Raw genomic sequence first — 15,260 nt, 5'->3', positions numbered from 1 at the left:
TAAAGATGGGCATCATGTTCTTCAGCCAGGAGATCCAAAGATTGTCTGGCAACCAGTGTCATCCATTCTTTATTATTACTCAGAGCACATCACATGGACACAAGCTGATGTTGCATCCCTGAATAATACAGACAGTAGACAATAAGTCTGCTTTTATGATGAACCATTATTAAGTTAAACTGTGGTGATGGCTAAATGTAGATACTTGTTTCATGGTTATATGCAGTCATTTGCAGCTAGCTGAGCAAAAATCCTATACACAGTAGTTACACATAAAGCTGTGAATGACAATATTGACAAAAAAGTAATCCTTTTTTGTATTTTTGTTTAGGTAATAACAAACCTTATGGCTGGAATTGAGGAAATAACTGGAGTGAGAGGAGACTTTTATATCCGGGTAAGTCTCTAAACTTCGAATAGTCTCCAAAATTATTTTGATGCTTGCAATGACCTGTTTCAGCCACACACTTGAAACATGGAAAATTATGATGTGATTGATTTCCTGGCAGCAGTAGGAAAATTAGCACTTACATTTTGCATCTGTGTTTTTATACACAACAGTGTAGGAAAAGACAGATTGCTACTTACCATAAGAAGACACGATAAGATGCAGGCAGGTGGGAAAGTATCTTTTAATTGTGCATGTCTCCAACTTACCATGTCTTCTGTATGGTAAGTAGCAATCTGTCTTTTACTATATTTTTATGAATTTTGAGTATGCTTGATTAGCTTGGGTCAGCAACTTGTGTTAATCAGTAGAACAATAGAATCAGTTCAAGTTGCAAATTTTTACTTTTTATTCATTTGATGATAGTTTTGGGCTGATACCCATTTTCAGATCATCATAACATAGTCAAAAATGGTGTTTCTGAAGATCCCAAAAATGTGCAATGAATATTTACAGTGCATACAGGTGACAGTGTTTTTCATCTGGCTGGTAAGTAGTTACTGTTGTATTTGTATTTTAGTTTTGATTTAAAGGGAAAAGTAAAACATCCACTATCATAAAAGAAATACTGTTTTAATGTGGTAGCTTCATTCTCTTGTTACAGATATTTTTTCCTGTAGTAGATATCCTTCCATTTTCTAGCAATTGAATGATGCCACACTACTTCCAAACACTGCATTGATAACAAAAATATAAAAAAGAAAATATTAGAATTAAAAGTTTCAGCATACAACATACTCGCCTTTTTACAGATCTCTGTTAAGCTTTTGACCACTATAAGAGAGGTTCTATGTCAGTGAAATGGTGCAAAATGTGCAATATTAACTCTCCTGGATGTTGACATAGATCGCACCTTATTCTTATCTTTTCAGGCACCAGTGGGAGATTCTACTGAGGTTGCATTTCCTAATACTTGAAGCTAGGCTATGGAGTTAGTACAAAAAGGGCAGAAGTATTGTAGACACTGATATTCCTCATAAATACTCATTTATTTGTACAGTTACTACAAACTCATTTGGCCTTTTAGGCTGCTGGAAAAGTGTTCATGACTCATGGTTCTGTGGTTCTGAGAAGAGTGCTTTTACACCTCCCTAGGCATATTGTCTCACTGGGTTGCTTTCATATGGATTTAATTTGAAGTTTCATCAGGAAGAAACAAAATGGTGTCCACATTTACAGGTACATTTCCAGACCGTTTTTCATAGTCATTCTGCTGTCAAGCTACTATAGATTCCAAGGTCCATACAGAAAATAAGAACAAAAGTCATTTCTCACTGGTTAGTAGTGAAGTCAGCAACTGTGACAGATTCCAGATGTGCTTTGCCCTTGTCCAGTCTGTAGGTGGAGGGTCTGAGTTGACAACAGCTGAACCAGGTAACATGACACACTTGGCATCAGCAACTGTTGGCTTTATGCCCTTCTCTTGGTACATGGTTAGGAGTTTGTCTAGTACTTTCAGACCTTTGTTGTTAACATTCCTTTTGACACCAAATTTTCCTACATTTAATAATGTATCCAAAATCTGTCCCTAGCAACAAAAAGAAATATGTAGCATTATTTCAGGATACATGACAGCCTTGTACTTCCCAAGAGGTGTCCTGGCAGAGTAACTACACAGTATCTTTTCTTCCAGCTAGTGTCCTGTCTGTGGACTCCAGGAAAACTTCTATGGTGCCCAACTTGCCTTCAAATTGCCATCTTAGCTATTTACTTACTCAGGCCTCTGCCATATTAGATGATGAAAGTTGGTCAGTTAATATATACATAATAGAAACCACTTTGACTACTACAAATAACTTTCTCCACAAGGATTCCAATTAAAATTTACAGTAGGTCTCATATTTTAATAATATTTACATAAGTTCTAAACATTAAAAACTGAATTAACATATTACTATTATTCCTGAAGGTATGTTCAATCTACACAACTAAATGAAAGGCAGTTTGTTTTTTTCCACATGCATTTCGCATCTTTTATTTATGAAGCATCTTTAGCGGCCTGTAATATGTTTCTTTTCTTACATATAATAAATTTATTATGTAGTAACTACAACACATTACTATGTTACATTTTGTCATGGTTTTCTCTTGTTTTGAGATTAGAAAGAACTTTTGTAGCACAGATTTTGTTAGGTTAAATTATCGTTTCACATTAATTATGATCTCCATTGTTGTTACTCCACATGTATGGTCCTGGAGATGTGTTCATTGGGTCCCCATGCTCCAGTTGGCCAATTTCTGGCTCCTTCTTCACTCACATTTATTACAGCAAATCACTTGCACTTTTCATTTTATGTTTAACATGTGTGAGTTTACAGTGTATAGTGTTGCCAACTGTCTTTTTTTTTGTGTTCATGAGTGTGGTTTGCTATTTTTCATTTGTCTTTTGTGTGTGTGTGTGTGTGTGTGTGTGTGTGTGTGTGTGTAGGTGTATTTTGTTATTTGTGGCTGTGTCGTACCTTGTGAGAGCCTAGTTCTTTTTTTTTAAGTGGATTTGTGTGTGTGTGTGTGTGTGTGTGTGTGTGTGTGTGTGTGTGTGTGTGGCAGTGAGTGAGTGAGTGAGTAAGAGAGAGAGAGAGAGAGAGAGAGAGAGAGAGAGAGAGAGCGGAGGGGGGAGAGGAAGACTAATTAATTACATACTTACTCTGGTTTGTTTTAGTTTTCTGCTTGTTATTGTTTTACTGTCTAACATTATCAGTGAGTTATTGCTTATATTGATTTGGTCATTTATTACCTTCTTTTCCATTGTGAGGGCTCTTTGTACCTGGAAGTTTTCTTTTAATGTTGTGATTGTTCACTCTAATTCCATGTTTGGTGGTTCATGTCCATGTTTCATCAGGTGGTCAGCAAAGGTAGAATGGCTATTTTCATACTTCCAGCTTCCTATATGTTTGTAGGATTTGGGTAACAAACATGATGTTCATGATGTGTAATGACTGTCAACGTTACCGATTCACATACACAATGTTTATTTATATGCATTATATGGACAGAAACAACTTAAACACTTAGTGTCTCAGAAAACACAGCCCAAGTTCCGAAGTTACTGTTTTTGCAGCAAAACTCTAGCGGATGGAAGTCCACAAGGCTTAGGGCACGCCCCCCCCCCCCCCCCCCCCCCTCAAAGGCATGGAGTGCTGAAGTTGTGTTATGGTGTGATGTAGGTCATCTCAGGAGATGATTTCTAGCTTGTACTTGTCTAGATGCCTTGGTTGGCACAGCAGTCTGCCTGTTCGTGACGTCAGTACTGGCCGAGTAGGTGGTACTGGAGATGCCATCATTAGATCCTCCACTGGTGGTTGTATGTTATCCTGTGATGGGGATGTAGGCTGATCCTGTGTCTGGTTTTCCATGTTGTGGTCTGGGGCTGACACATGCAGGATGCCATCCCTGAATAGCATAAATAACAGTGCAGCTGTATCGACTGACTGTGGTATTGGTGTGGATTGGTACAATAATCATGACACCCTCCTGTGGCTCACCTGTCAGTTTTCATATATGGCTGATACCACAATTGTTGTATCATGTAGAGACATTGTAATACCTTCTGGAAGGTAATGCTTGACATCGACTGTAATGGAAAAGGGGGTTGTGTCATGGTGTGAGGTCAAAGGGGTGGTATTGTTCCCCTGGTTTCACTCTACCGACAGGCACAGTGGTGGTTTTGCTGGCTAGCATGATTTTGAATGTATTGGGTCTCGATCTTAGTACTTTATATGGTCCATTGTACGCTGGATGCAGTGCTGGCTTGATGGCGTCTGCGCATAGCATTACATGAGTGCAAGTCTGTAGGTTTCGTGCACAAATATAGTGGGTGTTGTGTGGTGAGATGACAGTGGGACTCTGATGCTCGGTATCTGTTCTCTAACCCATCATAAGGAGTCTGGGGGTACTCATTGTCTTCATCTGTTATCTGTGGGACAAATTCTGTTCACAGGCTATTCACTTTGCCATAGAGGATCTCTGCTAGCGAGGTGCTGAGATCCTCTTTGGTAGGCCGTTCTGATACCCAGCAGCACCCAGGATAGGGCCTCTGACCATTCGTTGTCATGGCACACCAGTGCTACTTTTAGTAGGCGGAGCCACCGTTCCACTAGACCATTTAACTGTAGATGGTATGCTGTAGTATGGAATCGGTGGCAGCTGCAGAGGCGGCACAGTTCTGTAAACAGGGTCAATTTGAATTGTCTGCCATGATCGGTTGTTAGTGACTCAGGCCAGCCAAGTCTCGCTATCCATAAGTCAATAAATGATCTCGCCACGGTCTCAGCTGATGTGTCCCCGAGTGAGGTGGTCTCCACCCACCGAGTTGTTTAGTCAATGACCAATAGGATATAACAAAATCCATTAGATTCAAGGAATGAACCCACTAAATCTATATGTGCATGGCAAAAATGACTCTTTGGGTGGCCGAGCTGTTCTAGGCGCTACAGTCTGGAACCGCGCGACCACTACGGTCGCAGGTTTGAATCCTGCCTCGGGCATGGATATGAGTGCTGTCCTTAGGTTAGTTAGGTTTAAGTAGTTCTAAGTTCTAGGGGACTGATGACCTCAGAAGTTAAGTCCCATAGTGCTCAGAGCCATTTGAACCATTTTTTGACTCTTTGGTACAGGTAACCTCCCTAACAATGGCTGGTTATGTCATCCTGCCTTTGCCTTCTGGCAAGGAATGCACACTCATATCCAAGTAGCATCATGGGGCCCACTTGGGGGTGAGCCAAGTTATGGAGCAAGTCAAATATTGTTCAGCAATAGTTGGCAGGGACAAAAGGTCATTGCCTCCCCATTGACACATCACACATCCTGATCCTGAGCACTGGGCATTGTTGTAGTTGTAATCTCGTGTCACTGCCTGACAAGAGTCGTTCCAGATTGGTATCTGTTGCCTGTGCATCTGTGAGGCTACCAAAATCCAGTTGAGTGGTCATGGTCAGGACAGGTAGTCTGCAACCATACTGTCCACTCCGCGCATGCAGTGAACATCAGTTGTGAACTGTGATATGTGGTCCAAGTGCCTAAACCTGTGTGATGTGGCATTGGCAGAAAAATTCTTTATTGTGTCAGCTAAGGGCTGATGGTCTTTATGCTTTGTGAGGAGCTAGGCAGTGTGGATGGTGACATACAGGAGGTCCCAGAGTCATATTAATTCTGAGGACAGTGCTGTCCATAGCTATGCTAACTGTTTAGTTTGATAGGGGTGGTCCAGGGGGCAGAATCCTGCTGTTTGATCTATCCGCAGGCATGGTAGTCTTGTCAGTGGGTAACCCGCTTGCACCATATCCATTGCTGGCATGGTGGTTGTAGATAGGTGTCCCGGCACTAATCAGTGTTTAGTGGCATGTAAGTGTCAGCATCCTATTGGTCAGTTGTAGACGCGTCACCAATGGTGTGTCTGCATGTACTAGAAGTGCTGTCTGTACTTGCTCTGGGAGCTTAAGTAACCATAATGACCATAGGGCTGGTCCAGTAGTAGGTTATTATCAATTTTCAGTTGCAGTTTGTGTCATAACGCCGATGGTGTGTCATCGCCCAGCGTTATCTCATTTATGGCAAGATGCAGTTGTTGGTCTGGTATGCATGATAATCGTTACAATGTTAGACTTCACCATCTCATACTTGTGCACAGTCAGGAGCATGTAGCAGTAGATCCCTGATGAGATCCTCTTGTTCACCATTATGGTTGAGAAGTAATAACAGTTTGCTCTGGTCATCCTCAATTCCTGCTGTCCTCATGATACATTCGCATAAAGCAAACCACACTTCTGCTGAGTCTGTGTGAATGGGTGACAGGTGGAGCTTGATAGACAGTGAGTGCTTCCTGTACTGGTCATTTTATGTTGGTCCCACTGAATTCTTGCTGCAGAGTAGTTGCATGGTGTTGGTCAGATTGACCGTGGTGGCCTGATGATGTAGTGCCACTGTTTGTTGTACCTGTTGGCATGGTGTGGTGTGATATTCCGGTTGGAGCTGTGGTCCAGTGAACGGTCCGGCCAACCAGGTGGTGACATCACACCTGTGGAGTGGTGAGTGTCCTGGCACATCTGATATGTCTGTGCCATCACCCATGTGATGTATGGAGGCATTGGTGGTCTGCAGAGAAATATAGTTCTGTTGGATATCACAGTATTCAGGCAGTGTTTGTCCAAGTGTCCACTTTGCACATTGTCCCATTACTCGTGTCGTGGTTGCTGTGTTGGTGTGCGTGTAACAAAACGTAGTGCATGGCGTGGGTGGTGTAGCAATTAAGTCCATGTTAATGTCGTTGCACCCCTCAGTCATATTGTGCATCACAGTAGGTGGGGTGAAGTCACGATCAGTTGGATGCCGCGGTGGCATAGGAGGTCCATGCAGTGTGTCCACAGGATTGGCGGCGTGTCATGTAATCATCATCAGCTGGATAAATTTGTGGTAGATCATTGGCGCACGTAGTACGGTGCTCACTGTAGACATGGAGGTGATGTCTGGCTTGAAGTTGATGACCCTAATTTTCTGTAGCAGTCAGGTTGTAATTCTGATATCCATCCTGTGGTTGTAGCGCTGTTGATGGATGTGTCTGTTGTGGCATACTGATAGCTGTTGATGTGTGGTCGTCGTAAAACAGTCATGTCATACGTCGATACCAGCACACAGTTTACACGAGCATGCAAGCTCGAGTTCCATGTTTGTTAAAGGCACTGTGGTTGATGGAAGTACAATATTGTAGTCCTTTTGTGGACACTGATGTGACAATGGTTGCACTGTTGAGCAGACATTAAACATGGAAGTATTTCAATTTACATCTTGTAGCAGTGAAAAGTCATTAAATAAACACTTGCAACACTTGCTGTCATTGACTGTAACTGGCTGTCCATCGGTGTGTGTAGGATCCACATTAGCAAGGTGTTGGATTCTCATGTCGGGTGAAAGTGGAGCAATGTGTCACATGAAAATGTCAGGGCATGGTTGCCAAAAAACTTGGGGTCACCAATGTAGGATTTGGGTAACAAACACAACATGTAATGACTGTCAATGTTACCGATTCACATACACAATATTTATTTATACACATTATATGGACTGATACAACCAAAACACTTGCATCTCAGAACACCCTGCCCAAGATGCAGAGTTACTGTTTTTGCAGCGATATTCTTGGGGACGGAAGTCCATAGAGCTTGTGTCCCAACATGTTCTTTAAACCTAGTTTGGAAATTCCTGCATGTCATCCCCAGACATACTGAGTCACATTCTTGGCATAAACAATATACATAAAAATATTCAATTCATCAAGGAAAAACAGACACAAAAGCAAATACATTTCTTGGATATAACAATAAAGAGAGCCAGCAATCAGCACACATTTGACATCTTCAGAAAGCCAACAGCCACAGATACAATTACACATGCTTCATCCAACCACCCCCAAAATAAAAAAAAATGTGGCCCTGTGATACATGTTTCACAGACTAAATAATATGCCATTCAGCAAAGGAAACTTTAAAAAAGAATTACAACCAATAAAACTCATAGCCACAAACTGTGATTACAATACCCCACAAGTCTCAACCAAAAAATTAAAACACAACTAAAGAAAAATGAAAACAAGCAAAGAACACAAACATCAAAGAACCCCACTGACACTACAGCACATGCCAAAACTCAAAACAGAAGCACTTGTGACAATACTAACAGAAAGAAATGGTATACTTTAACTTACAAACAGAAATCAACACACAAGATTGCAAATATATTAAACAAACAGAGATTACACATTGTTTACAGTACAAGAAACACACTCCAGTCACATTTACAAACTGCAACAGACAAATCAGATAAATATCAAGGAGCAGACATACCTAGGTTAGAATGCCAAGAATGTGAGTCAGTATATCTGGGGATAACAGGCAGGCATTTCAAAACTAGATACACAACATATAAGAAGCTGGAAGTATGAAAGTAGCCACTTCACCTTTGTGGAACACTTGATCAAACATTGACATGAACCATCCAGCACACACACACACACACACACACACACACACACACTCACACTCACTTAGGCACGCACAAAACAAATGAGAAATATCAAACTACACACATAACACAAACAAGAAAGATAAACACACAGTGACAGTTGTCAATACTACACACTGTAAACACATGGATGTTGATCACAAAATTAAAAGCACAAGTAATAAACATGGTTGAAAAAGTGCCACAAATTGGCCAGCTAGAGCATGGGGACCAAATGCAGACATCTCCAGAATCACACATATGGAATAACAACAATGGAAATTGTAAGCAACACCAAATGATAATTTAATCTAACAAAATTTGTACTATGAAAGTGCTAACCTGAAAAACAAGAGAAAACCCTGATAAAATGTTACATAGTAACTTATTATAACTACTACATAGAATATTTTTTATATGTAAAAAAGAAACACCTATTACAGGTCACTGAAGATGCTCCATAAATAAAAGAAAAAAATGCATATGATAAAAAACAAACTGCCTTTCATTTAGTTGTGTGGATGGAACATTCCTCCATGGACTTAGAAAGCAACTAAGGAATGATGGAAAATGGAAAAAATGAGGATATTACTATTAAATTTCAGAGCGATTAGGGAAGTATTTGTAGGTTTGGCACACCAAGTATAACAGGTTGAGGAAATAAAATATGTAATTGGTATCAAACATTACTTTCCTATAAAAGGATAACAATTGAACCAACAAATAGCTACGTAAACCAAGAATCATAGTTTAGCATGTACTTGGACACATTTCTTTCAGCCTTAATTGCACCACCAGAGTACTAGCTTATGTTGCACACTTTAACTCAATATTGCCTAATGAATTATCAGGTATGGAAATGTCACTAAAGTAAATAAAATGTTTATTTAGGAAAAGTTAGAAAACGCACCTCTGAGGCAGCTCCTGAAGTATAGCTATAGATGCAGAGTAATAACAATACTACGCAAAATAGATAACTGCATTTACCAGAGGTCCTCCCAAAAATGTTAGGATTATTTTACACACTTCCCAGGTTTTACCTCTTCACAATATTTGTGTGTAATAATAAAAATCAGTTTTTGCATTAGTTTACACAACCAGTTTAGAAGACACAAATACGATTTTCATTTAGACTTTACATCCTTATCTGGGATTCTGTATTTATTCACTAAGGTATTCAACCACTTCTTATCAGATATAATGCAAGAAATTTGGAATGCTCTTTTTATTAATCTGTCTTCTGACTGGTTTGATGCAGCCCACCATGGATTCCTCTCCTGTGCCAAACATCAACTTTTTCATCCAGCACTTGCAATCTATGTCCTCAATTATTTGCTAGATTTATTTCAGTTTCTGTCCTCTTCTACAGTTTTTACCCTTTACAGCTCCCTCTAGTACCATGATGTCTTAACAGATTTCTTACCATCTTGTCCCCTCTTCTTGTTAGTGTTTTCTATATATTCGTTTCCTCCCTGATTCTCTGGTGAACCTCATTCTGGATCCACTATCTCTTCTATATTGACTTCTATCTCCTCTTCTGTCATGTCATCGGTCAAGTCTTTTCCATCATAGGGGCCTTCAGTGTACTCTTTCCATCTCTCCACTCTCTCTTCTGCATTTAACAGTAGAATTCCCATTGTGCTCTCAATGTTACCACCCTTATTTTTAATTTCACTGAAGGTTGTTTAACTTTTTTATATGCTGAGTCAATCCTTCTGACAATCATTTCTTTTTCAGTTTCTTCACATTTTTCATGCAGCATTTCAGTCCCTTTGTAGGGAAGAAAATTAATGTTAATTGTGAATAGTTCAGTACAGCACGTCAAAAACTATTATTCTTTAGTGAATGTCAGTATGGTCACATAAATGTTTACCTGAGAGGAGGAGATGATCAGAAGTTGTTCACTATAACTAAGAAAGAAGCAGCTTTTATCAAAATAATGATTTTTACACTAATTTTAATATATTAATTTTAGCTGTTGAGGAAATACAGATGCTATACAGAAAATAGTGATTGTTAGATACTGATACAGCATACAAAATTAATTTCTGACAGTTGTTTCTCTTTGATAATGTATATTCTGGTGCATACCAAACTCCTAAAAATTCTAATGCTTAATGGTACCTGTTGAACATCACAATGGAGTGAAGGAACACACAAACTGTTTACTGAAATAACAGTATATATTATGTGAAGTAAGTCTTTTTCTTTAAGATGATGCACAATGTATGTGTAAAATTCTTGGAAGTGAGAGAGCATCTGTTATCTTATTTTTAACAAGTGGTTCTCATCAAGATTTTATGCTGAACTTGCTTCTGCACTACAGGCAGTAGAGAGTAATTATATTTCACTTAGCCATCAGTAACACTGTATTGGGTAAATAAACTAATTTGTTCTTTCCTGACATTAAATACAGAGTCTTCAAAATGCTTTGTCCATAATAAATAAAATATAAATGTGAATTTTCAAAACCAACACTTCACATTATGAAGTTCTGGCTTCCGTCATTTTCACTGCTGCACCCTTTATATTACTTCACATCATTCCTTTATGTTTTCTGGCTGTACCTGTCCATGTGTCCCTGTCTCTTAAAAGCTACTTAATTTACACCCCCTGCTATTCTTTTACTCAAATGCTCCCCCTGCCCCCAACTCAACAGCCTTTTAACCGATTTGATGCAGCCCACAAGTAATTCCTTTCTTGCATAAAGCTCTTCATCTCAGAATACCCTTCTCACCCAACATCCTTTATTATTCATTGGATATATTACAATCTCTGTCTTCTTCTACAGTTTTCACCCTCTACAGCTTCCTCTTGTACCATGGAATTTATTTCCTGATGCTGTAACACATGTCCAACCATTATGACTCTTATTCTCGACATTATTTTTCTGTATTTCCTTTCCCCACTCCTTATCAGTTCACCTAATTTTCAACATTCTTCTGTAGTATTACATATCATACACTTTGATTCTGTTCTGTTCCAGTTTTCCTACACACCATGATTCACTTACATATAATGCTGTGCCCCAAACATACTCTCAGAAATTTCTTCCTCAAATGGAGGCTTATTTTTGATACTAATAGACAGCTTGTGGCTGGCAATACCCTCTTTGCCTGTGCTAGTCTGCTTTTAATGTCCTCCTTGCTTCATCTGTCATTGGTTACTTTGCTTTCAAGACAGCAGAATTCCTTAACTTCGCATACTTGTTATCACCAATTCTGAAGTTAGGCCTCTCACTATTCCCATATCTGCTATTTCTCATTACTTTTGTCTTTCTCCATCCATATTTTGCACACATTAGACTGTCCATTCAATTCAGCAGATTCTGCAATTCTTTTTCACCTTCACTGGCAATAGCAATCTCATGAGCAAATCTTATAGATGATATCCTTTCACCTTTGATTTTAATCCCTCTCTTGAACCTTGCTTTTATTTCTGTCATTGCTTCTTCTACATATATACTGAATAGTAGGGGCAAAAAACAGAATCGGAACACTGTATTCTTGGTCCTCCAATCTTATTGTCCTCTCTTGGTTCTTGTACATATTCTACATTACCCATCATTCCCTACAGGGAATATCCTATGAACATATTTTGGTTTTTCTTCAATCTTCCTTCCATCATCAAGTACAACATCAGGACTGTCTTTTACCCCTTTACCTTTCCTAAAGCCAAACTGATTGTCATCTAACAGATACTCTGTTTCCTGTTCTGTTATTTTGCATGTTATTCTTGTCAACAATTTGGATGCATGAACTAGTAAGCTGCTTGCATGATATTTCGCACTTTTATCTGCTCTTGGCATTTTTGGAATAGTTTGGATGACATATTTTCTGAGAGTCTGATAGTTTCATATGTTCTACACATCAACCTCAACAGTCGTTTGGTCGCCACTTCCCCCAAGATTTTAGAAACACCAATGTAATATTATCTACCCATTCTGCCTTATTTGACCTCAAGCCTTCCATAACTGTTTTAAATTCTGACTCTAATACTGGATTCCCAAATCTCTTCCATATTAACTCCTATTTCTTCTTCTATCACATTGTCATGCAATTCCTTTCTCTCATACAGGCCTTTGGTGCACTCTTTCCACATATGTGCTCTCTCCTCTTTAGATTTCTTCATACTTTTCCCACAACCATTTCAACTTGGCTTCCCTGCAGTTCCTATTTATTTAAATCCTACATGATTTATATTTCTGTATTCTTGTCTTCCCTAGAACATTTTTGTATTTTCTTCTTATGTCAATCAAATGAAGTATTTCTCTAGTTACCCGAAGTTTTTTCACAGTTACCTTTCTTGTAACTGTGCTTGTCTGTTCACCATCAGTGAGTGCCCTTTTTAGAGATCTTCACTCCTCTTGAATTCAATTGCGTACCTTGGTATTCCTTATTGCTATATCCATATTTTTAGCAAACTTCTAACAGATCTCATTGTTCCTCAGTACTTCATTATCCCACTTCCTTCCACATTGGTTCTTCTAAGTGATTCTCTTCAACTACAATTTACTCTTCATCATTGTTAAACTGAGATCTGAGTCTATATCTACTCCTGGGTACAGCTTCCAATTCAATATCTGATTTTGAAATCTAGGTCTGACCATGATATATTTCAGATGGAATATTACAGTGTCTCTTGGCCTCTTCCAAGTATACATTCTCCTTTTGTGATTCTTGAACAATGTTCACTATTGCTAGCTGAAATTTATTGTGGAACACAATTAGTCTTTCTCCCCTTTCATTCCTATTACCAAGCTCATGTTCTCCCATAACTCTTTCTCCTGTTACTTCATCTACAACCACATTCTGTTCCTCCATGACTGTTATATTATCATTTTCCTTCACTTACTGTATTACCCATTCAGTATCATATACTTTCTCTACTTCTTCATCTTCTGCCTGTGATGTTCATATGTACATCTGAACTGTTGTTGTTGGTGTTGGCTATTCTTAATGAATCCTACTCCTGTTATACCATTTTCTGCTGCTGTTGGTATTTCCCAATATTCTTCCAGCCAGAAATCCTTATTTTCTTCCTATTTTGCTTCACTAACCACAACTATATCTAGATTGTGCATCTACATTTACATTTTCAGATTTTCTAACTTCTCTATGATGTTGCAACTTCTGAAGTTTCTTACTCCAAGTTGTAGAGTGTTAATCTTTTATTGGTTATTCCATCTTTTTCTCATGGTCTCCTCCCGCTTATCAGTTCCCTTCTAGGGAATCTTATGCCAATGGAGAAATCATTATGAAACTTTTTCAAATTAAAGCCACATGTTTTGTGGATATACCTTATGTGTCTTAATGCAATGGTTTTCATTTTATTTATTTATTTCATGTTCCATAGATCCAGTTAGTGAGTCAATCACAAGGATATGGAACGTGTCAAACTGTAAAGATTTCAATTTAAACTTACAATAAATACAACGGCAATTCAGAGCCAAATTGTATTTAAGTAAGACATACTATAAATACAGTAATAGATATGTGGCGTGCAGCGCCGTAAATATCGATATTTGTAAAGAGTGTAAGTGTGCTATCTTTGAGATGGAGAGTTTTGGAGGATGTTTTCCGCTAACGAGTTAGTTAGCCTCATGGACTTGTATCGGTGTAGACGTGAAGTGCTAATAAATTGTCATATGAGAGAATACTAGTTGTTTACCTACAACTATCACCCAATTCCCTCAGACACATTGTCAGCTAGATAACATAACCACCATTTAACAGAAAAAGGAGTTGCAAATAAAGGTCAAAAATAAGAGCACAAAGTTAAATCAGATATTAGGCCTACAAGAGTAAATACAGGTACAGCCATTCTGTTGTTACAAAAAGTGCGATAATGCTCAATAAAATCAATTGAACTAGTTCTAGACACAATAAGTTTAATGATGGTATACATTTTCCTTCAAATATTCATCCACAGTATAAAAAGATTCCTCTGTCAGGTAATCTTTGAAAACTTGTTTAAATTTTGGCAGTTCTGTATGAACACATTTGATATGTAGTGGGAGAGCATTGAACAGCTGAAAGCTGAGGTAGTAAATTCCTTTTTGTACCAGAGTGATTCATTTCATTTCGAAATGTAGATTGTTTTTGATTCTGGTGTTATAGCCATGGAATTTACTTTTGTCTTGATAGATAGAATAATTTTTGCACAAAAAGGTCAGCAAGGAAAAAATTTACTGTGAGGCAGTTGTTAGGATACCTATCTTTCGAAACAAGTGCCTGCAAGAGTGCCTTTGAAGGACCCCACACATTATTCTGACAGATTTCTTTTTTTATTTTTTTATTTTTTTTTTTTTTTTTTATTTTTTTTTATTTTTTTTTTTTTTTTTTTTTTTCGGTGAAAACTTTTTTTCAAGTGGTTGGTTCTCCCAGAATATGATAGCGTATGACATCAGTGAGTGGAAGTAGCCAAAGTAGGCAATGTTAATGGTGTCAACTTCAGCCACTGAAGAAATTACCCATAATGCAAATGTTGCCAAGCTAAGTTTTTTACATTGATGAAGAATGTGAACTGACCAATTACATTTTCTGTCTATATAAGCACCCAGGATTTTGTATCTTCAACTTTCTGTATTGGTTGATCTCTACATTTTATGTTAATTACATCGAGATTACTTTGTGTTGTATGGAACCTCATATAATGAGTTTTATTTGCAATGACTAAGAGAACATTTAAGGAGAACCAATTTAAGATGTAATTAAAAACAGTATTTGTAGTTTGTTCAAGATCATGATCTATCAAATCATCAATTAGAATTGTGGTATCATCAGCAAACAGGGTAAATTTGCTGTTTGTCTCAGAACAA

At 38.3% G+C, this 15,260-nt stretch overlaps 1 protein-coding gene across 3 annotated transcripts in view; it reads left to right on the top strand.

The window, feature by feature from the left end:
- The window catches only part of LOC126365988 (sodium/hydrogen exchanger 2-like), a 457,436-nt gene that overhangs the window by 411,740 nt on the left and 30,436 nt on the right, over positions 1-15,260 (top strand). For all 3 annotated transcript variants that reach the window (XM_050008801.1, XM_050008803.1, XM_050008802.1), the window contains one exon: positions 332-397. In XM_050008801.1, coding sequence (XP_049864758.1) covers positions 332-397 — 66 coding nt within the window. The remainder of the gene's footprint in view (positions 1-331; positions 398-15,260) is intronic.

The sequence above is a fragment of the Schistocerca gregaria genome, chromosome 4 (genome assembly GCF_023897955.1).
Source record: "Schistocerca gregaria isolate iqSchGreg1 chromosome 4, iqSchGreg1.2, whole genome shotgun sequence".
In the NCBI taxonomy this organism is placed as follows: domain Eukaryota; kingdom Metazoa; phylum Arthropoda; class Insecta; order Orthoptera; family Acrididae; genus Schistocerca; species Schistocerca gregaria.
Note: the sequence above shows the minus strand (reverse complement) of the source record. Positions and strands in the feature narration are given on the sequence as shown.